Source organism: Myiozetetes cayanensis, unplaced genomic scaffold (genome assembly GCF_022539395.1).
Source record: "Myiozetetes cayanensis isolate MyiCay16 unplaced genomic scaffold, myiCay2020 scf10, whole genome shotgun sequence".
NCBI classification, from domain to species: domain Eukaryota; kingdom Metazoa; phylum Chordata; class Aves; order Passeriformes; family Tyrannidae; genus Myiozetetes; species Myiozetetes cayanensis.
Window position 1 is genome coordinate 20,133,626 of NW_026086605.1, and position 16,216 is coordinate 20,149,841.

Genomic DNA, 16,216 nt, shown 5'->3' on the forward strand with positions numbered 1-16,216 from the left:
AAAATATTCTTTAGAAATCAGTATAGAGGGAGCTCAGAGCTATTGTTCTTTCATCTTGGAACTCAATACAGATTCAATTACATTTGTCTGAGTTACCTTTTGATAAAGAAATGTACACAAAATTTTAGACAAAAAAAAATCAGAAGATTTCAAATGCTTCCTTTGATAGATGAGGTTTTAACAATAAAACCCTATCTAAGGTCCAGGAAGGTGAAGAAAAATGTAATACTACAAGATTCTTTTTAAAGGGTCTGTGAATCTCATTTTTCTACAAGTCACCTTACCTGTACTCGTTTGTTTTTCCATAAGATACTGTAAGCCTCAAGAGAAAAGGGCAGGGGCCAATGATTAGTAATTAAAGTGATTATACTAAAACATGAGCTCATTCTAGATGCAGCATGGAACTGGTCAGCACACCAAGTAGCGTTCAAGACACAAAAGCATGCAGAGAGAACGCAGTCCACGATCCAAGTCCTGGAGACACCGATGCAGTCCAGTCATCTCACTTACTTACCTACCTGTACTGCAATAACTAATGAAGGTTATTTGGTGAAATACATTTATGCATCTTAGGCAACTATGAACATAGTCCACCCTCAAAATCTGTGAAAACCCAGAGTTTAGGTTCCTCCTGACCACTGCAGACCCCAATGTTCTACTGCAAAGGGAAACATTTTGAAGTATTTTCTTCTGCATAACTCTGCATGTCTTCAGCCACTGTCTTTTCAAAAACTTTGCTGTTTGGATAACTATTTTGTCCTAGACACAGGACAAAGAATGGTATTTCTAAATATTCTGTTCAACTCTGTTTGGACCACATAACATTAATGGCAGACAAGAACTAAAGCTACATTAAGTTTATGAACCAACATGGAAAACTGAGAAGAGTCTCATCTAAGTTAAGTTTTTCAGGGTTTCTATGACTGGTCCAAACCAAATAATCTGCAGGCCTACAGTACTTCCTTAGAAGTATTTTTTAGGGGAATTAGCAGGGACTAACACATTTTGTAAATCTGTTCAGCCCCCATTAACAAATACTGTGTTGGGAAACAAAGTAATTTCAGCAGAAACATGGCCTAAGATGTTGAAAATGGACAGCAGTTTTTTTTTTCAAAAAAGCTTTAGAGAGCATTGAACTCTGTGACTCTATACCAAGTAACAAAGCTCAGAGAATCACCTTGAGTAAAAACTTTTCAGGCATGCTGGGTCAAAAGACTCCTCAGGTGTATTTGTTACATCTATAACCAAGATGAACAGCTAGGACACACAACACTTGAGACTTCAGCGACCAGTCTACACTTTTCGTGTTTCTTTTCTTCAGTTTTTCACTGTCAAATCTCACCCATGCCCTCCCACTTCTACAGAGGATGCCATGAGGGTATCCTAAGTGGCACTCACCAAGACACTGAATGCTGCAGTAAAACAAGGATCTCTCCCTCCCAAGCCTGCCCCAGCTGCAGCCACAACACTGCAAAGCAACCACGGCATGCACTGTCCCCAAAAGCCATGCTGTGTCAAATGAGTGGAGGGAGATTTGCTGCACACAACGTAACTATCTCTCAAGTGGTGTTTACAAGAGAAGGAAGAGGGGAGTAAGGTAAGAAGGGAGAAGGGAGAGAGAGACCTTCAGGTTCTTAAAGAGCAATACCCTCTCTAATTGGTTCAGGGCTTTGGGCTGTTCCCCACTACTTAGCTCCAGTTTGTTGAGGAGACATGAAGAAATCTGTGAAAGATAGGCAAATGCATGGTTTAAACAAAGCAAAATAAACCCAAAGAGAAGAATAACCTGGCAGAGTGCAAGGCTGCAGGGCAGACTCCTGGCATGCACAGCAAAGAGACAGTACAAGGAACTGCACAGGACACAACAGAGCATCACTTAACCGAGCTGGGAGCAGCCATTGCTCGGTAAGAGTAGCGTAGCCTTCCTAGATCCAGTCACCTTCACTTTACACCTGTGCACAGACCATGACAAAGTCTAATACCTGCAAGTGCATTAGCCTGATTTCTTTTAGCTTTCCTTAGGCCAGCCTACCATCACCACAAATCTTGTGACCGTTCTCCCACAGCAAGGGAAAACAAGCAGTCATTAGGTCACTATACAGGAAGTAAAGCCCCAGGCTCATTTCAGATTCCTACAGCCAAGCATTCAATCTCTCAAAACACTGCTGTACTGGCTCTAAAATGTACATTTACCCATGTTGCCCCTTTTCTCAACTCATTAAAATAAAAACAGGGTGAGAGTTATAAAAAGTATATTCAGCATTAAGTTCAGACAGTTATTTCTTCTCTAGCACTCTTCTTCCCCTCCTGTTGCTCTCAATAGTAGAATCCTTTACCTTTATTGACATTCTTCATATGGAGGATAAAGAATATAGAAGTAGATATGGAGGTTCCTCAAGAGGACCTCCCTCCACCTGAGAAATTATTACATTAATAATCATATAAGGTCACATCATGGTATTTGAAACACTGAATCCAGCTGCTAAAAACCTCACTGTACTGAGTAAGATTGCGGCATTATAATGTGCCAGAAAATGGTGCATTTAGGGAAAGGAAGATAAAAAAGAGAATCTACTTCGATTTGGCTGCTAATAGATGACACTGACCATGTGAACTAAGGTTTTCACTACACAATGTAGTGCAATCCACCAAAGCTTTTTCTGCAATAGCCCAATTTCATAATGCTTTCGTGCTGTTTCACCAGCCTCAAAAAGTTTTCTTTCTATACACAAGGAACTGGACAAATATATCCTGAGAGCTCAGTATTAGACCTGCAGTGAATGAAGAATAAAGAGAAAGAAGCTGGAGAGAGAGCAGAAGACAGCAAATAACCAGTTAATGTCACCATCAGGTCCCATAATTTGCTGGGGTTTTCTAGCCCAGAGGAGCTGATGGCTGTTCCCAGAATCCAGACTGTCTCACTTAGGCAGCAATATCATTAATAAGATTTGCTACTGGGCTTAATCCTACAGAATTAATGAAGCTATGTCCATTTATGCAGTTAAACATGCCTTTTCAGTGAACTAGGGACTTGCAGGAACAAAGAAATACAAGTGTGAAAACAAACAATATAGAGAGGAGCACAAGCCCAAGACATGAGCAGAACAGTCAACACAGTGCTGAGTCTTACCTTCTTCATGTTCGTTCCCATGTAGCTTTTAGGCTCTTCTTTAAACTGAGGCAACCTGAAATATAAAGAACAAGCCAAAATATGTAAGTTTACTTGGGTTAACAAGAAGGGGAAAGAAACAGGCTGGTCTTTCCAGTAGACACTAGAAAACAAACTTAGGTCTTCTCCACAAAAAGAGATGCTCCTAATTTGTTTAACTGATAAAAACTGCTGAGGGTAAAAAAACACACACAAGTCTAGATGAGAGGTGCTTTACATGCTATTACTACTAATGGCAGTTTTTCTATATTGATTTTCATGTCATATAAGTACAGTTTATTTCCTTCAGTGTGTGTTTTCAGCAGTGGTCTAATTACATTTGTTCATAACAGGTTTCTCTGATGCTGCTACAAACAACTGCTGAGCCAGTGTCATACACAGCAGGACTCTTGCAGTGTACATGTTATTACTAGTCGTGGAAATTATTTTCTTTGAGTTTGTAGAAACCTCAGTAGTTGTCTTCTGTTCTTTATCACATAAACACAATTGTGATGCACAGTGGATGTAAGTTTAAGCTGAATGCTCTGAGATAAGCAGTTCCCATCTCAGAATGATGCAGACTGCCCTCAGATATGTGACCAAGTGACAGCTCTTACAGCTCTACAACTCCACACACTCTGCTTTCCCTTCTGTTCCTTTACTACAATTCTATCTTTACTTGCTGAGGGGGAAAAAAGCCTTAGAGCACAGCTTTGGCTGTTTCTTTTTCTGGAAAGCAAGATGACCAAACCACCCCTGCAGTTGCTGCCTCTGCCTTGCTTCTCTATCCCTGTCCACAGGCACAGATAGTGGTGGTGTCTCCAAGACTTACCAAGAAGGAAAGAGGAGAGGATACACAGTAAGTAATGAATAAGCACCAAGTAAAATTCACATATGTATTTTGAGAAAAAGTAATGTGGTCTCTCCTCTTTGATGAAATCAATTCTGACTCTGCCCCACCTTCATCCAGTGCACTGCACGACACAGGGTGCACAGAGGAGAAAAAAACCTGAGATCCCATTGGAATCGAGTGTGACAATGGGAAAAAAACAGGATACGACTCTGAGAAGCTGCCAGTTTTACTACAATCCTTTTCTCCTAGAAGTATTTCTGCATCTGCACATTTCCTTTTTACAATACCCAGAGAAAGTCTATGATTACTTCACTATTTGGAGAAACAGTTTTGAGTTTAAAAAAAGTAATCTTAATGACCTGAAGGGTGCTGAAAAGGGCAGACCATTTGTTCAGGATGCACAATTTCAAGAGTTTAAAATTCTCTTTGATATGTGAGGTCAAAGCTCTCAGCTTGAAATAACATGTGGCTATTCAACACCACTTCTATTCTCTCTGCTGAAGAGAGCTATATTTTTTAGAGCACTTTTTTTTCAGTGAAGTTTGCATTCTCTGTCCTCAAACTGGTTCTCTATCCTAAAGCTCTTCATTACTTGGCTGTCCATCTCTCCTCAAAGGACACCTCAAACCAGGCAACCTTCTCTACCTCTGTGTCCCTGCAGTCTGACAGGGTCACCCCAAGAGAAAAGTGCCAAATCCTTCATCCCCTTCCACCTCTAAATAATGACCATTTTGGATGATTTTTCTGAGGGCCCTTAAGTGGAAGTGTGGAATCCTTCTGTCCTTAGAGGGCCATCTTGGCAATGCTGAGGCAAACACAAGCAGGTTTACCTTGTGAAGAGCAGCTGCACCATGTCGACCAGAGTGTGCTCTGCAGATTTTCTCAATAACTCTGCGAAGACAAAAACAAATAACACAGGTGTCATTACTCAGTGTGATATTATCAAGAGGCTTCTTCAAGCAGACTCCCCTCCGAGTCTTGTTTACAGAGATTACGGCAAATTTATTAAAACCAGCTCCAACACCGCATTGCTGCAAATGGTCACAGCATCACACGGTGGCGCCACACAGCTGGGGAAAAGAGCAGCCCAAAGTTGCACTGTGAGCGCCTTACAAATTTTCCATGAAGTTGTAGAAAGACACAATAATATAAGGCTCAGCAGCTTTCTGTGGATGCATCTTCTACAACAGAACTAGTTAATGCTGAGGAAACCTGATCATTTCTTAGGTGCAGAAGCATGAGCAAACCTACCGCTGAGCCTCATTTCGAAGCATATGCGGAAACAGGACTGCATGATCTCGCACACGGATTCATTGGTGAGGTGGGCTCCCACTGGAGTGAGCAACAAGGTCCTCAACACCTGCAAAGAACAGCACCTGAATGTACCACAGTACAATGACACTTGCATGAGAAGGTGAATGAATGACATTTCCAAGACAGGGTTGGTTTTCTCAAGGAAGACTGCCATGAGCAGAAAACCTAAGGGTTCTCCAGGACTCATCTCAAACCGAATGCTGTGCACAAGTCCATTAGGAGACAAGAATGATCTCCCAACCCACTTCTAAAAGAGGCCTGATGTGCTGCATGCTACCCAATATCTAAACTGAGGAACTACGTATCTGCTCAAAAGTACACAGACAAAAGAGGTGTACAGTTCATAGGTTTGTCTCTACAAAGATTTTTTTCTCAAAAATAAGTTTGAGAACTCCATATGCTTAATTTACTCCCCACTAACACAGACCATGAACAAGGTAGGATTATCAACAGTACCACATTATCAAGCCCCTAATTTTAAAATAATTTAATTTAAGCTTTTAATTATTTTCATTTGGAAAAGCTTTTACCACAGGTATATGAGCCATCTGTTTAAAAATAAAGTCTGTCACTAAGCTCCTGCAGAGTCAAAACACTGCTCCCTCCTCTTCATCTCCATGTAACAGGATATGTTCCACAACAGGCAGCAACCATTATGGTAATTACCATTTCTCTCCACTTACCTGTAGGATTTTCATCAAGACAACCTCATCGCTCGCATGATCTGTGCCCACAAATCGGGCGTGAGTGACAGCATCTGCCATGTTCTCCATCCCCTCCGCTGTGCCCTCATGGCTGGGATCTGAATAACAGAATAAAAATACATGTCAGGGAACAGCCACCTACAGCCTACCACCTCTGTGGGGAGACATCTACACGGAGATACTGTGTGGCCTTCTGCTTCCTTAATTTGCGTGACTTGCAGTGAGTTGACCCTACAAGAGCAAAACTCATCTCCCACTAGCAGAAAGGTTTTATAACTGGGAGCTTTCAAAAAGACTTTATCAAGTTTTTCTACATTTGCAAAAAAATGTAACCTAACTTAGAAAATAATTACCATTCAGTTGTTACTGTTTCTGTACATTATTAGAGATTAACTTCTAAGACTATGTCCTGTTCTATAATCTATACCACAATCAGCTGTTAAATGCATTCAGTTCCTCCTTGGGAATGAAGAAAAAACAGCCCTTAAACATAGGGAACTTAAAATTTACTCTCATGAGGAAAAAATGCCCAACAGGTTCCACTAGATTGAGAAGGGAAAATTGTTTCTTGTTCTACATCCCTCCCAAGGAATAGGAGCTGGGAAGGAATGGACCAGTAGCTTTCCCCAGAGAAAACAGCAGACAGACAGAATCACAGTTGAGATATCGGAGTCGCAGGCCTCCCGCTTCAGTCACTCATCAAGGCTCCTTCTCTCTGTTTCAGTCTTTTGTAGCTACAAACAATGGTGCAGTTGAGAGAATATTTAGGATGAGATTGTTGTTAGTAACTGTATCTTGTGCTACATTATAGTGGCTTCAGAAAAGCTGCCTCTGGCTTTGATTTCATTCTCACTTAAAAATATGGCACTGGGCAAGAATCTTGATACCCTCCTGCTAACAGTCATTAGGCAAGAAAGGAGACAACCTAAACACTGGTTAATACCTCATTAATTGGCAGTGGGGCCTCTTGAACTCCAGCAAGAATAAAGCTGACAGAGGAACCAAGCAAGACCTTGTATACTTTACAGAGAAGCAGACTCCCTCTTTGACTCCAGTAACATTCACACCTAGGAAGGGCTAAGCCCTAGTCATTAAAGAAAGCTGCCCTTATTGTAGTCAAAAGACAGTGTCCTCTACCATGCTGTGGGGATTCTCAGGGGCTGCAGGATAAGAAACTTGTAATAGCTGCATAAAACTAAATTGGCATCAGTGCACTTCAGAATCCCATAAATCTGCATAGGAACAGCACTTCACCATCTCTTACACATCCCTATTAAGAGCAGAGCTTGCCTACTTTTAACATAGTTCACACACACATCTTGCATAGTTGAGAGTGAATTCCTCTCCTGGTTTGCTAGGCAAACCCACTGATCTATCAAGGAGTCTGGTCTAAGACCAGTTGGTCATTTTTTACCTGGTTCAGCAGCACCACCCAACAGGATACCAAACCCTGATGTGGGGAAGCATTCAGTAAGAGGCCTGGCTGTCAAAGGCAGTTCTCTGTGTTCCTTCAATAATGGCTTATAATGCTGCTAGAAGCTACCACTTTTCTACCAGAGGCAGTAAAATCAGTCATATGTTGGTGTCTCATGCACTCTTATTCATAAAAGTAAATAATAGCTTAAACCACCAATGCTGATGTAGGACCATTCTGAATCGTCTTAATTAAATTAGGCAAAGACCAGCAGTGTTACAATGCCAGCACCTACGTTAGCATTACAGTTAACCAACCTCAACAACTACAGTGGAAAGCAGCCAAGTGGGAATGAAGAGGAAAAAGCCACTTGCTGCAGAAAAGGCTCCCACACACAGAACACACAGATTCACTTCACTGTCACCTCTTCTAGTAGATGTGAGCTTCTCTAAGCTTAGGGATACATTTAGTCGTAGTTATGGATAAACAGTGTGTGTGAAAAGGAAATGCAAGCAAGTTGCACATATGCTTCTTTAACAGATCTATGAGTACTGCTTCACTGTCCTAGCCCCTACCTTCAACACCTCTCTCCCAACACACATCACGCCTGACTACTTCAGTTCTGGCTCCCTGCAACAGCACTAAAAATTCAGGTCAATTTATAAAGCCTCTTGAGTTCAATTAAAAGCACAGATACTTCTACTTTGCAGAAACAAGATACAGAAAAAAATCAACCCGCTTCTTTGTTCCCTTGTGAGAAAACAGTACAGAAAGATATGTCGATGCCTGCTCAGAATCACTAACAAAAAGAAATTTGTGTGAGCAAAATACCAGCTTCAAAATTGCCACCTACAATGCAAAGATCTAGAGACCCCCTCTAGATATATACCATTTTATATGGAGTGCAGTCTTACAACAGGTGGGCAAAAGAACAAGCAGAAATCAGAAAATCCAAGCTCCAGGAAAACCAGAAGGCTGTTCAGTATTACCTTTAATGGAACTAAAATAAATCACCAAGGAGACAGAGAAGGTAGACAGGCGAACAAGCTTTAAAAGTCCCTAAACATCAAGTCATCTCACTGGAAGCTGAGCAACAGCTACTTACTTACAGATACATAGTTTTCAGGAACATCAGGGAAAGCTAACTTTAGAAATGGAGCCAGAAGTTGCTGTGGACACACTGTGATAATAAAAAGAGCACACACCTTTTCTGAGGAAAATACAGAAAACCCCAATTCTGAAATTTAGTCACTAGTCTTCCAATAGCTAAGGTTTGAACTCATCAAATAGGCTGACAGCTCACTAGCTACTGCAAAACTGCTGAGCAAGGAAATAACTAATCTGAGGGATAAAAATCAATTGGAGTTTAGTATTGTCACACAGTTTTCTAGTACTTTAAAAGTTACTATGCAATTTTAACTAAAACTCCTGTAGAAGCAGTACTTAGAGCAGAGGATAATCACCGTAAGGGTAACTATTCCTACAAAAACACAAGCACGGTGGATATCAAGTCATTTTATCTGATTGAGCTGTGATTGCACACTATACCATTACTGAATTTGCAATTCAGGCTACTAGAGATCAGAAGTCTCAAAGCCTACTCAAGAATTACTCTTTTCTAACTGGTTTTAAAACATACCCTTCAGCAATACTCCTAAAAAGGAGACAGATAACCACCTGCTGACGTGTGACAAAATAAGAAAAACAGTGAGACAGTACAAGGATTAGCAATTAAATACTTTGGAAATGGGAAAAGAAAGCCATTTTAAACATAGATATTTATCAGAGGAGTTTGGCCCTTTCACTGCACCCTGTTTTTTGACCCAGCGTGTACAGCAAAAGCCAACCACTCACAAAACAGACAGAGCTAATGTCACTTTTTTAAAAAGTGCTGTTTCACCTGTCAGTTATACAGTCCCAAAATGCACCACAAATATCTGCCACACTGCAATTTCCCCACTGTGGTTGTGCCAGCATCCTCTCTTGTTCCATATAGCTTGAAACAGATTTGTATATTAAAAACAGTTTTAAGCTTTTACTATCTTTAGGCAAACAGTCTTTGGACTACCTTTAGTCTCATATTACAAAAAGAAATTATAAGACCAAAAAGCTTTAATTTAACAACACAACCCTAGCCAGATGTTCAGTCAGCACCACTAATCCCAACCTCACTGGTATCTGGAGCAGCACAAAGGACAAGGCTGCTCTGAATGTCACCTGAAGCAACAACGAAGGTCTCAGATTACAGCTTCTGTTCCACAAAAAAAGCCAGGCAGAGAGTCTTTTCCACTGTGTGCTACAAAGAGACACAGTCAGCAGCAGTTACAGGGATGCGCCCTCGCTGGAGTGACCCAATTAATATTCTAAACAACAAGTAGCTAGAAAAAGGCTACAAGTTCTTAACCACATTTTTTCCTGTTTCTGCCTCAAATCAAGTATTTATAGACTGTTGCCTGTGCAGACATTTGCCTGGACATGTGATACAAGCTGATGTTCTGATTCCACATAGATCATAAAAGCCCGAAGAGTCCATCTCTCCTTCTAATGATGATGAAAAGTCATATATTTTGCATTATTGCTTAATCCTTCAGAGGCACATGTTTTACAGGCTTATTTGTCAAGATTTCTTCATTGTCCTAGGAAGTTATGTTAATATTGCATCATTCTAGTTATATTTTTGCCACTTAATTATATCAAATGCTGCCCAATAATTGATGTCTAAATACACTAAATTTTCACCCAACTCTTAATTTTTTTTTTTCCTGCAAGTTTCCATTTTTTCTTATTTTAATTCTGTGTCTATCCCACAAAAGTGGTTTGCACCTACATAAAGCCCTTTCTTTCTCTAACTTCCTTCATGCTAACTCCAAATAGTGAAATACTTAAAACAACAGTACCAAAAATTCAATAGTTTTCACTTACAATGTAAGGGAGAAAAAGAAGTGAGAAATCTGAACCTGGGGGGAAGGAATACTGGTAAAATGATTTTCTTCAAATGAGACTACATTTAAAAAAACATAGGTAAGTTTTGTAACTCACATAGGTATGATCAGAAAGTACAGACAGAACTTAGAGAGAAAAATCGAGCACCACTAACAACAGGGTGACACACTGATGGCAGACAGAAAGCCAGCTAATGAGTTACAAGCCAGCTGAGCCATGGGAACTGACCACATGCACATTATTAGCTTTTCACAGATACAAAGGAGAATGTGCAAATTTGAAAGTCTGGGCAGCAGCAAAACTGTGGCAAGTGAAGAGTACTGGGACACCACTGGATAAGGTCTGGGACTGGGCAAAAAAACATCCTCACTCTAGAGCAGAAATATGAGTCCACAAAACTAAATAAATCCTACTGTGTTTCTGTATGTTACAACAGTGTAATCCAAGCTGGTATTGTCCCCTCTCTGGGCCTTTTGCTCGGATGGCATTAAAAAGCAGCTGGTGCCCACCCCAGTCCTGCAGCAGGCCCTAAGCACACACAGCAGTCAGGGTAGACTAGAAGCTTTGGCTCCATCTCCAGACATTCTGTAGCAACATGAAAGAGCAGCCAGTACAATATTAAGAAACTGCAGATGCCTATTTCCCCAGTGTTAATGACAATTTTCCCATTCTCCCGATCTCCACACTGAGAGCACGTATCCTGGCCAAAGACACGGCTCACAGAGATACATTTGGCTGGCATTTTGGTAAATCCCAGGAAGTCACATAACATACCTATTAGTGCATATGAGAGGAACTTATTCACAGAGGTGAGAGCCAATCCAGTTATGGGACCTGTAGTGTCTTCAGAACGGATGACTTCCAGGAAAGGCCGAAGAAAGACATTGGGTTCAATTTCAGATAGCTCTGTAAAATAAAAAGAATTTTAAAGAGACATTAGACTTCATTCATTAGGATTAATTTTCTCATTAAGAATCTACAGCAAGTTTCATCTCAGAGGAAAAAGGCCTGCTGTAGCTCACTTTTAGAAGGTTGGTGGGAAGGTCAGGGCTGCTTTTAAATATATACACACACAAACACACACATATATATATGTATATATTTTAAAAGCAATGGCTTGTGAATTTCTGTTTCTTATCATCTTCAAAACAGCCTTCTGGAGCCTTCTGAAATCTGATTGTAGGAACATTCTGTAAATGCTACAGAGGCCACTGCTGCCTAAATTTATACTTTAATTCATTGGGAGACACAGGTGCATTTTCCTATTACTCCTGGAATTGTGTGATCCCATGAACTATCTCTGCCCCACCTCCTGCCATTTCTGTAACATCCAACTACAGATACAGCCTCATGCTAATTACATGCAAAGTACAAATGAACAACAACCAGGTTGGTTGGAACCCTTGCAGCTCTTTGCCTGAATACAACTTGCATTTCTGCAATACCAAATATTTGCTTGGCAAAGACAGGAAAACTCCACAAGATAAACTAATTTAAAAACTCTTCTGTCTTATTCTCAGAATACCTGGGTAAGCCTCTCAACCAAAGAAGTAAAAGGGGCACTCTTCTCTACTTGCTGTTTTGGACAAGAAGGATCTCCTCTAAAGCTGCAGTACAAAAAGGCAAATGCACTGAGCTGTTGAGCTGGAGAAAAAAAACAACTAACAAGCTTCCTAAACTTTCCAAGACGATCAAGGGACACTTTGGGAATGAAAAAGAAATACAAAAGAGAACAACCATAACTAGGAAAATTGCCCAAAAAACAAACAAATCAAAAAACCAAACTAAGCCAAAAAACAAACACAAGGAATCAAGACAAGAAGAGCCCTGAGGGGGATTTAGGAGAAAAAGCATTAAAAAGCAGGTGAAAGGAACCACAACAAAGCCAGTACACAGGCATAGAAGAATGTATTAAAAGTAACCTGAATAATTCTGAGACCAGAAACATGTAAGTACAACAGTTGGCTCAACTTATTGAAACCTACTTTTTATTTCTAGTAAAAGTTAACAAGTCTAATAGGTAATAGTGTGACAGGATCATTTGCATTTATACCATCGATAATCAAATATTGCATTTATGTGTCATAGAAGCTTCTTTGAGGCAGGGGAGGAAAAAAGACCGTAATTCCTGAATCCTTAGACAAGCTGCTGCTTTTCTATCTACCAACATAATTCAATTATTTTACTGAGGAAAAGAAAAAAACCCTTATTCTAAGATAAGAGAAATTCCATTTTATCATAGTTCCTATTGAAAAGCCTTAAGTATCAAAGTAAAGAGACTATCAGAAAGTATGTTAATGTAAGTGTGACAAATTATGGTAAGGAAGCAAAGGAGGAAGAACAATGCAGGGGTTTTTGTTTTGAATAGTTAAGAGCACAGAGAAGAACATCAAAGGGCTGTTAACTAAAGCAAAACTGCAATTAAAAAAAGGATGCAATCTCTTACCTTTCAGCAACCAGTTCATATAAGGCCAACACCACTAACTTATTAAAAGGTTAAAAGGAACGTGATGATTCAATCTTTTTGGCTTAAGAACAACTCCCCCAATTTGTCAGATAATATCCTGGTGTGACATTACAATTGTGTCACCTCTCAATAGCTCATGGACACGCAGAGGATCGTAAGACACGCTTTCATCAATGTTTATTTAAGTGTGCTTTATAGAACACTTGTCTGGTTACAAGCCCTTCAACAACATTAAATATAGTAAGACTACTATAGATGAAAACTCCAATTCTTCTTCCCCCAAACTGATCATTTCTATAGAACTGATCATTTCTATTTCAATTCCTCCAGCCTCCTTCAAACCAGTGAGTCCAAGGATGAAAAAGCTGCACCTTGATTAGTAAGAAAGATGGGACTTCAGCAGATGTACATCAGTGCATGTGTAGAATGAGCCACTGAAGACAAACTTGCTAGCAGAGGACGTATTAGGGTACCACACTATCCATTAATACATTTTTGGGGACAACAAATAGATATTTTCTTTACAAGAATAGGGGGAGTTTTAGGTTTTTACTTTCAATAAAGTTGTGAATCTTGATGTGGTTAAAGATTAGATTCCCCTGCAGTCTAACTGAAATTCGCAGCTTACATGAAGATCGCAAAATGGCTTGTTATAATTAGGATTTAACTTAGGCACATACCGTTGATTACAGAGCAACTCTGGCCAGCTTCCCTGATAATCAGAGATTCCAGGTTTTATGGTAACACAGCATTTTACATTAAGCTCACTGAAATGGACTGTGTATGCTGTAAAACTATTTAGAGAAGATAGTTGGTGCTGTGTTATTGAAAAAAAACCAAAACAAAACAAAAAACAAACCAGACAAGAAGAGAGCATTTTTAGTGCAGGACTTACCCACTAAAGGACTACTGTCTGAAAAAGCTAGATTTCAGTGAAACAACACTGCTAATTGCTTGCATCTGAGGAGTATTCACTTGATTACTACAATGAGCTCTTCTTACCAGAGGCATTTGCAGGCACTGAGGACTTACAGGGGTCAGCAGATCCCTTTTCAAAGCAGAACTTAATCTTGGTAGTGGTGCTTCCTTCAATGGGAAGTTTGGGAGCACAGAAAACCACTCATACTGTAGCTACTCTTGCTGTATCCTGTCTTGAAACAGATTACCTCTCATTGGCTGAAGAAGGTTCAGCTCTGAAAGGGGCACTACAGCTACCTGGAAGTTTTTAACCAAGTAACAATTTTGTGAAGAAGCCAATAAATCAAAGATAAATCCTTTTCTTTTAACTCAGTCCTGTAGAGCTCAGTGATGTTAGTTCATAGTTCTTTCCCCAAAAGGTTTTCTTAGCCCTGTACACAGAACATGGCAGTGCCCAGAGTCAACCTGCCAGCTCGTTTGGATCAATAACTACAACTGCAAGGTGCACTCTATGCTAGCTTTCCTACCACAGCTCAAGTTTAATTTAGAGCACAGAACTGATTAGCACTCTTTTCACAACACTTTGGTAAAGGGGGACCATAGTCTTCAAAGGAAATTGTTCTGCCCAGCAATTAAACTTCATGAAAGAGGTATTACAGAAAGTCTTGCCATCACCTAAATGTTTGAGCAATGCCATCTCTCCTGAAAATATCTAAAAACGTCAGCAAAGGCAGTAAAATCAATTATTACTTTAATAATTCCTTTGACAAAACAAAGGCTATTTAAGATAAATATTAAATGTTTGGAGGGACATACTCAAACTTTTATAACAACATTCAAAAAACAAAAAGGCAGCTCTGAGTTTTCAGCTCTGGTTTTTCCTCTGCCAGATTCAGGTTCAGGCATTACAAGTGAGGAAACCACAACCAGTGAGAGAACTGAGAATTGTCGATAGAGAGGTTTCTCCAAGCATGTTTTCTTCTCTAGCAGAAGACATTTCTCAGCACTTGAACTAGAAAATATGGGATGGTTCTCTGCTTAGGTAACCACTTTCAACTCAGGGGAAAAAACCCAACCAAACAAAAAACCCACCTGAAAAGCCACCAGCCCTGCAAGAATGATTTCAGCAAGGTTATTACAAGAGGAAGGAGAACAAAATTTTACAAGGTACTGCTATACAAGCTGCCCTCCTTTGCAATCTACTCAAATTAAAACATGATTTAGTCTTACATTAAGAGCCTTATCTGCTTTGGGGAGCAGCTAGAAAGCACTTCCCATTTTCACACTGGTCCCTTCAACAAAATTTCAGGGAAGCAAACAGAGTCCACTACACCCAGAAATGCTCAGCTAGCCCAAAGCAGAGCATGGAGATTAAGAAGAAGGGAAAGAGTATCTTAAGTAGCATATCAGAAAGCCAACTCTTCAGGCTGGCTATTTTAATGAGGACAGAATTTCTTTGAGACCACAGTGCTTTCTCATTCGTCCTATGGATTATTTGCACTTAGACACACATGTCTATAAAGATATTTAAACAACTAATTCGTGTTTGAACACCTAACTCCCATTTCAGCAATCCCATCTAGCCGTTCAGGCACTTCAGCAAACAAGCTGCATCAGACCTCTGGCGTCCCCTTTCTCCTGAAGAACAGGAGCAGGTCCCCCTCGGAAGAGTTTTCTTATTGTTAGCACACTGTTGGCACATTCCTGATCTAAAACGCTCACATAAGCTGCTTTCTCTGGCAGTTCAACTCTTCACTCCTGAATGACTCTTATCAGGATCGGCTATGCGTTCCGAATCAGAGTAAATGAACGAGAAAAAATTGTTTATGACAAGTTATTTCAACATCATTTGTCCCGAGGACAGGCAACTGCAACCCAAACCACATGACCTGGACTCCTCTTATGCAGCAGCTGTTGGCCTTTGACGCCCTGCCTTCAGAAAGGCTGTCTCAGTTGTATCCCACGCACCTCTCCAATGCAGACGAGCTCAGACAAGAGCAATGCTTCAAGCATGTGCTATTACATTCCCTGCTTACATATGGAACTGCAAAATGAACAGGCATTCTCTTTTTTTAAGGTGAGAAAAAGACAAAAATAACACTGTAACGGAGCAAAAATCCAGCTCTTCAGGACTCCTGCCTTGGGGCTCAACGACTTTATGTCACGGAAGACTGAGGTACCGGAAAGTGCGTCCTGGCTTATCCTCAGACCCACATTCTGCAATCACTGCCATTCTGGCCTACATGATATGCACTTTACTCTGTTTACCTAACACCAAAACATTCTGTCTTTTCACCTGAGGGAGAGAAACCCCTGCAGTCTGCCTCAGCAAGTCAGGGTGAATAAGTTACAAGTAAAAAGGACAAAATTGTACTTGCCTTTTAAAAACAAACTAAAAGTACTGAGTGGCCATACTCTTCAGATTTGCGGAAACATTTAACTCCTGGAATAAGTA

General features: G+C 40.3%; 1 protein-coding gene across 6 annotated transcripts in view; it reads right to left on the reverse strand.

Moving 5' to 3' along the window:
* GBF1 (golgi brefeldin A resistant guanine nucleotide exchange factor 1) overlaps positions 1-16,216 on the reverse strand; it is a 107,192-nt gene that overhangs the window by 33,382 nt on the left and 57,594 nt on the right. For 2 of the 6 annotated variants that reach the window (XM_050305697.1, XM_050305696.1), the window contains exons 4-10: positions 11,151-11,282; positions 5,999-6,117; positions 5,253-5,361; positions 4,832-4,892; positions 3,131-3,185; positions 1,625-1,723; positions 285-320 (exon numbers count right to left, since the gene is read on the reverse strand). In XM_050305697.1, the coding sequence (XP_050161654.1) occupies positions 285-320; positions 1,625-1,723; positions 3,131-3,185; positions 4,832-4,892; positions 5,253-5,361; positions 5,999-6,117; positions 11,151-11,282 (611 nt within the window). The remainder of the gene's footprint in view (positions 1-284; positions 321-1,624; positions 1,724-3,130; positions 3,186-4,831; positions 4,893-5,252; positions 5,362-5,998; positions 6,118-11,150; positions 11,283-16,216) is intronic. The other 4 variants (XM_050305701.1, XM_050305700.1, XM_050305698.1 and 1 more) reach the window with 3 other exon arrangements.